The sequence below is a fragment of the Mandrillus leucophaeus genome, unplaced genomic scaffold (genome assembly GCF_000951045.1).
Source record: "Mandrillus leucophaeus isolate KB7577 unplaced genomic scaffold, Mleu.le_1.0 Scaffold310, whole genome shotgun sequence".
NCBI classification, from domain to species: domain Eukaryota; kingdom Metazoa; phylum Chordata; class Mammalia; order Primates; family Cercopithecidae; genus Mandrillus; species Mandrillus leucophaeus.
In genome coordinates this window covers 57,004-64,740 of record NW_012103255.1, presented here as the reverse complement: position 1 = coordinate 64,740, position 7,737 = coordinate 57,004, and the positions used below count along the sequence as shown (strand labels likewise).

Sequence of the window (7,737 nt, the reverse complement as noted above, 5' to 3'; positions counted from 1 at the left end):
AAGGAAGACCAGGGATGCCTGAGGCAGAGGGGAGAAAACGGGGAGCCGAGTATCCGGAGCCTCCGTGGAGGCGTGTGTCTATATCGCGACGGAGAAAACGCGTCCCCAAGATGAAAGAAAGTTAAAATGACATTGGCCCTGCCGCTCAGACACACCTAATAGGATCCTGGGTGCAGGAGAGCCCGGGTCAGCGAGAGGAGCCAGGGAAGACATTCCCAGCGGCTGAACAGACCCCCAGCGGGAGGCCAGCGCACTGCTGAAGACCTGTCTTGGGGGAGGGGTGGAGTTGGGGCTTCACCAGCCTCAAGGGATTAAGGCCTCTTTCTGTTTCGCGGGTGGGGGCACTGAGGCCGGATGCCACTTGCTGCCCAAAGCTCAAGCTTCCAGACAGACCCCAAAGAAAGGCTGGTGTGGACTGGACAGCCTCTTCTGGGTGGAGGTGGGTGTCAGGTGGTGTTCCTGGGGGTCGGTGGCGGGATTCCCGCCGGGGGCCGTTTCTCCTGAAGAGGGAAATAGATCTTATCTTCACATCTTTCCCCCATACACCCTCCGCCGCACCCCCCCCCACCTTTTTTTTTTTTTAATACAGGCGGGGTCTCCCCATGTTGCCCAGGCTGGTCTTGAACTGGGCTGGGCTCAAGTGGTCCTCCTGCCTCAGCCTCCCAAAGTGCTTGGATTACAGGCTTTGAGCCACCGCATCCAGTCTACATTTTTGAGAAGTAAGGATTGTTCTGGCTGGGTCAGGGGGAAATCAGCCTGTGGGTGGGGCTGGATCATGCTGATATTGACCATCAGTGGAGGAAGCCATACTTCTTTCTCCTCAGGCCAGCACTAACCCTAGCCCTGACTCCTAGGACCCCATCCTCATCCGCCCTCCCTTCCCTGGAGGAAAGCTCCCTTTAATGTAAGACTTAGCTTCCTTGATACTCACTTGAGAAGCCAGGAAGATGTGAGGCATGCAGAAAAGCGGGGCGTTAAAAAACAAAACCTTAAAATATTTATCACGTACTTTGCCAACACACACATCCATCTGGCGTGTGTCAGGGATTAGAGGCTGGCCTGTGTTTGAAGAAAGGTAAACAGTTCAAGGTCCTAGGCACCCAGCCAAAGTCCATACGATATGCCGTTCGGTACCACCCACTGCCCCATCTTCATCTTCAGCTGAAACTCAGATCCCGGGAAGTCTGCAAATGAGCGAGGTGCTATCCCCCACCAGTCAGATTCCAGTTTGTCCACGATATCCCAGATCTACCCACTCAATTACATTTAAGAGACAGTTTCTGTCTTTACTTTCACCACCAGCCTTGGTTAAACATCAGAAAAGAGACAAATTACACACTTCTCAGAAATTGAAATTTTATAAAAAGGCATTTTCTCTTATATCCATAAAATGATATAATTTTTGCAAGTATAGAAATGTGTCATAAATTATAATGTTCCTTAATTACAGCTCAATGCAACTTGGTACTTTCTTCCCTCCCTAAAAAACGAGAGAGAACCAAAAAATAATATATATATATATAGCTGTATATATATATTTATATAATATAGACAAACAAAATATGAAAAAAAATCATTTCCTCTTTGGTATAAAAATCACTCTCACCTTGAGAGACACACAGACAGACATGATACTGGGTTTGTAAACTGTGTGGCCAAAAGGGATTTCCCTGCCAAGACTTCCCCTCTCCCATTCCCTGCCCACCCACCCCCACCTCACTGCAGCCCCTCCAGTTCCTTCGGGGCTCCCACATGGAACATTTAAAATCCCCCTACCCACTCCCAGCTCCACACCATTCCTGAAGTATCCCCCGACCCACTACCAAAGAAGAGGAAAGGATTCTTCTCAAGGCTGATTAGGTAGCGACTAACTTGGGAAATACCTTATTTAGGGAATAGCTTCACAGGTGTGGACGAAGTAAAGGACAGGCTGTGGCCAAACTCCGACAGTGTCCCATCCAGACCAAGCCAGGCGCTGGCCTGGGCCTGGTTTTGCCCTTCTCCTCTACTACCTGGCACAAGGACTCCCCCACCTCCTGCCAGAGGCTGGGCCTGAGGGGCAGGGCTCCTTGCTTACTGAAGAAGGGAGCAGAGAGGCCGATTCCTGTTCCAGCCTCATCTCAGGTGCACAGTTTCCCCCTGTAGCCCCACCACAGGGCCCTGGGGTGTAGGTGCAAGAAAGCACCAGATGGGGAGGCAAAGGGAGGTCAAAAGGGAGTCTGCCAATAAACTTGGGTTTAAATTTAAAATCAAAGAAAACTACCCCTCCCCTAGCTGGGCATGGTGGCTCACGCCTGTAAGCTCAGCACTTTGGGAGGCTGAGGTGGGCAGATCACGAGGTCAGGAGTTTGAGACCAGCCTGGCCAACATGGTGAAACCCCATCTCTACTAAAAATACAAAAATTAGCCGAGCGTGGTGGTGTGCGCCTGTAATCCCAGCTACTCAGGAGGTTGAGGCAGGAGAATCGCTTGAACCCGGGAGGCGGAGGTTGCAGTGAGCCGAGATCGTGCCATTGCACTCTTGCCTGGATGACAAAAGTGAGACTCCATCTCAAAAAAAAAGAAAAAAAAGAAAAGAAAACTACCCCTCCCCACCGACCAAATTTCAGACCCAGCTTTAGCTCACTAAGGATTTGGGGGCCACTTTCCTAGGCTCCAGCCCAAGGCCAGCAGGACTAAGGAATCCAGGAATTGATATGTATGTGTGTTAGGGGCAGAGGGCAGCACTTTACTCTCAAGGTGAGGAAGCAGACAGGACCAAACCCTCCTTTACACTCTCCCACCACCCTCTGCTGATGGGTACCTCCCTCCCTGGTCAGCTCCTCTGTCCCACAGAGCACTGGTCACTGCAGGGAGAGCTGACATGGATCCTCCCAAACCACCCCACAGCCGGCCAGGCTGCGGCATCCCAGTGTGTGCCAGCCTCCTCTTCCCAGGAGAGTTAAGACACCAACCACAACATAAAAGTCACATAAAAGCCTCCTCCACTTGCCAAATAAAAAAGACAAAACCAAACTGGACACAACACAAATCAAGGAGAGACATACACAATGTGAGGGGCCGAGGCCCCCGCAGGTCTCTGGCTTCCCGGCATGGTACATTCTTGTGTAATTCAGGAACAGAGGCACTAGGGCCCCTCTGGGGAGTAGGAGTAAAAAAATAAGGAGATTATAGTCTCCCTGTGGGTCCCAAGCAGGGCAGGGGCAGACGCAATCTCTCACAGTTTTTTCTTGTTTTTGGTTCCACATCTGGTCCCCAACTGGGGCTGGCTCCCCGTGCCTCAGCCTCTGCTCTGCCCTTGGGTCTGCTCCCTCTAGCTCCCCAGCTGATGGAAGGGCCTGCAGCTGGGAACGGATGTCCCAGCCATGTGTGGTGGGACCAGCAGGACAGAGTCTACCGGGGGGACAGGAGGCAAGGAGTGAGGACCAGCAGTTCCGAGACACTGTTCCCTCAGTGACTGGCCAGCCCTGAGTGCTCTGGTCACTGGCACAGGGCATCCATCTTTGGCCTTCAGCCCTTGAGAGGCTTGTCGGCACCGCCACTGGGGCTACTGGCACTGTCACTCTTTTTCCTGCGCAGGCTCTCAATCCAGCTAGAGCTGGAGCGGGTGGTGAAGCTGGAGAGCGCGAGGGAGCTCAGCCGCATGTTCTTGCCAGACATGATGAGCTCCCCGAAGCCCTCCTGGTGGGAGAAGGCATAGCCGGAGCGCCGGGAGCCCGTGCGGCCAACCCGCCGCATGCAGCGGTGCTGGGCTTTCTGCTTCTTTCTCACCAGCTGCGTGTAGCGGACCTGCAGAGGGGCACAGGGAAGAGCCCTCTGTCATCGTGGAGGTGTCAGACATCGCCAAGGAGAAGGGACCCACAGCACCCAGGACCAGGCTGACGCAGAGGCCTCCACGGCCAGCTGCACACGGTGTCTGTCCCCAGGAAGAGCAGATAAGCACCAACACACTGAGCAGCCACACGGCCCCACAGAGCCCCGCAGGGTTCACACGAGGCCTTTCGGGCCATCCCATCTCTGCCTCCCACAGCAGGTAGCCCAGCTTCTCACCGTGTCAGAGAGATCCGGCTTCAGGTTGAGCCTGAGGAATCTAAAGGCAACCACGGGCATGATGCAGACGACCGTGGTAAGCACAATGGTCAGCCACACCGTGGGCTGGGCCAAGGTGTTCTGGGCATTCCCTGGGGATGGAGAGGAGTCGGTGGCCTTGGGAGTCACAAGGCGGACATTCCCCATTCCCATTTCTGGCAGCTCCACTTCCCCACTCTCAAAGTCTAAGTCACCTCTGGCTTCCCGCTTCTCCAGGCTCACCCTCCAAATGTAGATCTCCAAATTTAGTTCCAAACTCCCTCAGAGCTCCAGACCTGCTGCTTCAATTGCCAGACTTGACATGTCTGTTGAACATCTACCAGGCATCTCGAATTTCCCGTGGCCCAAACTCAACTATTGTTTCCTTCCCCCAAATCTGATCTGGGTCTTTCTCAGCTCAGGAAATGCCACAATGCATTCAGTTGTTCCAATAAAAACCCCGCAATGGATCTTGATTCATTTCTTTTTAAAATTTTGTTTTGTTTTGTTTTTTACCTTGATTCATTTTTCTCTCTTTTTTGGACCCCACATTCAATCTGTTGGTTTCATTTTCAAAACATCTCTGGAATCCCACGGCCTTTTACTCTATTCTAAGCCCTCATCAGGCTCTCACCTCCTAACTAGTCTCCCATTTCCACCCTTGCCCCCTACGCTTTATTATCCACAAAACTGTAAGAGTGGCCCTTTAAAAACATTGTAAGCTTATGGTATTTCTCTGCTCAAAACCCTCCAATGGCTTCCTCTCACATTTAGATTAATATTAAAAATTCAAAGTTTTTAATATTTTAATAAACCCATAAGGGCTTAAATAATCCAGAATGATTCCACACCCCCACCCTCCAACTCATTTCCTCCACTCCTCCCCAGCTCCACGTGCAGAAGACCTCCTCCCAGGCCCGGGCTGAAGGCCTTTATATATATTGCTGTTTCCTCTTTTTGGATTGACGGTTCCCAGAGGGCCACATGGCAGGCTCCTTTTCCCTTTATTCAGATTTCTCTGTGCCAGCTGGGCGCGGTGGCTCACACCTGTAATCCCAGCACTTTGGGAGGCTGAGGTGGATGGATCGCCTGAGGTCAGGAGTTCAAGACCAGCCTGGCCAAAATGGTGAAACCCCATCGCTACTAAAAATACAAAAATGAGCCAGGCGTGGTGGCAGGTACCTGTAATCTCAGCTACTTGGGAGGCTGAAGCAGAAGAACCACTTGAACCCAGGAGGCAGAGGTTGCAATGAGCCAAGATCATGCCACTGCATTCCAGCCTGGGCGACAGAGTGAGACTGTCTCAAAAAAAAAAAAAAGTATCTGTACCAATGTCCCTTCCACAAGAGGTCTTTGCTAACAATGCTTGTCACTCTCTAGCCCACTTGATGTTTCTTAAAGGACTTATTAGTTCCAGACATTATATCCGTTCATGTATAAATTATCTGTCTCTCTCATATATAAAATCCAGGAGAGCAACCGCTTCCACCTGTTGGTTAATTGCTGCCCCCCCCGGGCATTCAGAATAACAGGTCACATACTAGGTGCTATAAAATGCTTGTGTGGGCTGGGCACAGTGGCTCACACCTGTAATCCCAGCACTTTGGGAGGCTGAGGCAGGCGGATCATGAGGTCAGGAAATTGAGATCATCCTGGCTAACACGGTGAAACTCCACCTCTACTGAAAATACAAAAATTAGCCAGGCTAGCCAGGCATGGTGGTGGGCGCCTATAGTCCCAGCTACTCGGGAGACTGAGGCAGGAGAATCGCTTGAGACTGGGAGGCGGAATTTGCAGTGAGTAGAGATCGCGCCACTGCATTCCAGCCTGGGCAACAGAGCGAGACTGTCTCAAAAAAAAAAAAAAAAAAAAATTGCTTGTGTGATAAATGAACAAACAGATCTGAAGCAAATGCCAAGATCTGTAAATACTTCCTTCACTTCATACCTCCCACCTCTTTGCCACCCACCACGGCCACTGTGGCACCAATTCTGAACCAGTTTGCACTTGGTCACTCTGGTAACTTCCTTGCTGGACATCAACACCAGCTTCATCTTTCTCAAGCAGTCTTTTGATGCTGCTCCCTCCTCTTCCTCTAAATAAATGAATCAAGACTCCCAGCAAGTTGGATGCAATCCTGACAGCCTGGCATTCTGACACCTCAAAAGCTCCACCTTTCCAGCCTCTCCCCCACTGCTTCTCAATGAGCATTCTTGCCCATTCTACCTGGAGCAGTCTCCATTCCCTACAAACACCTCCAGCTCTCCAACTTGGAATCTGACTCCCCAGTCCTGCCTCCATTCACAGCAGCCCCCTCTCTGGAACTGTCCCTGGCTAACTCAACAAAAGCAACTCTACTGACCGTGAAGCCTGGCTTTCCATGGTCTGGCAGGGCTGTTCTTCACTTTCATGGATATGGAAGCTCTTTGGGGGCAAGGCCTGGGTCAGATATAACTTGATATTCCCTCAGCACCTCACCGAATACTTGGCACATAAGAAATGTTGAAATGTGCAGATTGGCTGACCGTCCTGTTAGTCCCGGAAAAGCTGTGATTCCTCACTGATTCAAGGAGGCCACGGGGACTTACCCACGAACCGGAACTGGTTGGGAAACATGTCGAAGAGCCCGTTGCTGTGCATGGCAAAGAGGATGGCAAAGTAAACAGCAAGGCTGCCCCAGATGAAGAAGTGGTTGATGGCCGTCCAGTAGCCTGTGTCCAGCCCAATCTGCAGAAAGTAGGCATAATCAGGCAGGTGCACCCCCTAAAAACCCCTTCCCCCAGAAACAGAACTGTAGTGCCCACGGCAGCCCCAGGGACAGAAGGCTCACTCCTTCCAGAGAAGAGGGGAGTTCCTGGACGGCCTCATACCTGCACGCTAACCACAATGACCAGGGATGTGGCCACAGTGACTGCAAAGGACTGGTAATCAGCCAGCTGGGTGCCATCATCCCGGGTGGCATCGGCAAACACCCCGTAGGGAATGAAGAACATGAGCACGGAGGTGTAGATGCCCTGGGCGATGCAGATGAAGAACTCCCGCTTGTTGAAGAGAAGGTTCAGCTGGCCCGGCTCATACAGCTTAGGGTACTCCATGCTCCGCTGCTCAGGGACATCCTGTGTGGGAGGACCATGTAGCATAGGGGGCCTCAGAGGTTGCCATTTTGACTCCACAAGGCCAAGGGCAGACTCTGTCCCTGCCTCCTTCTTTCCAAAGTCTTTGGCAGCTAGAACCAACCTCAAGCCAGGTACCCCCAGTCTAACTTAGTTCAGCAACCCAAGAGAGTTCTAGATCAGCTGCAACCAGGAGGGAGAACCAGTCACACCTTCCCCAGCTGAAAGAACTGCCTTCCCAGTGGCCACAGACAATGGGCACAAGTGTCACACCCATCTATGTGACTCCTTCAAGCAGTGACCTTCCCCGCATCCCATCTGATCATCAAACTCCCCCATACCTGATCAAAGACCCCCATAGCCAGGACTGGCAGGGAGGTGTACACGATGTTATACAGGGTGATGAAATACTGGTCATAGACGGTCTGGAAGAGAACAGGGAGCAAGGGAGCACGCAACCTTTCTTTGCTACACATCAGGCACAGGAAGACAGCTGATGTCACATACAGAGAACCCTAAGAAATTTTCTCAGGCTCCTTCTCTCCTCCTTTAATAA

The 7,737-nt window shown here is 51.7% G+C and overlaps 1 protein-coding gene across 2 annotated transcripts in view; it reads right to left on the bottom strand.

The window, feature by feature from the left end:
* Nucleotides 1-1,342: 1,342 nt before the first annotated feature.
* Nucleotides 1,343-7,737, bottom strand: part of ATP8B2 (ATPase, aminophospholipid transporter, class I, type 8B, member 2) — a 25,207-nt gene continuing 18,812 nt past the window's right edge. For both annotated transcript variants that reach the window (XM_011987418.1, XM_011987419.1), the window contains 3 exons: nt 6,657-6,795; nt 4,051-4,181; nt 1,343-3,789 (listed from right to left, as the gene is read on the bottom strand). In XM_011987418.1, coding sequence (XP_011842808.1) covers nt 3,511-3,789; nt 4,051-4,181; nt 6,657-6,795 — 549 coding nt within the window. In that variant the 3' untranslated portion in view covers nt 1,343-3,510. The remainder of the gene's footprint in view (nt 3,790-4,050; nt 4,182-6,656; nt 6,796-7,737) is intronic.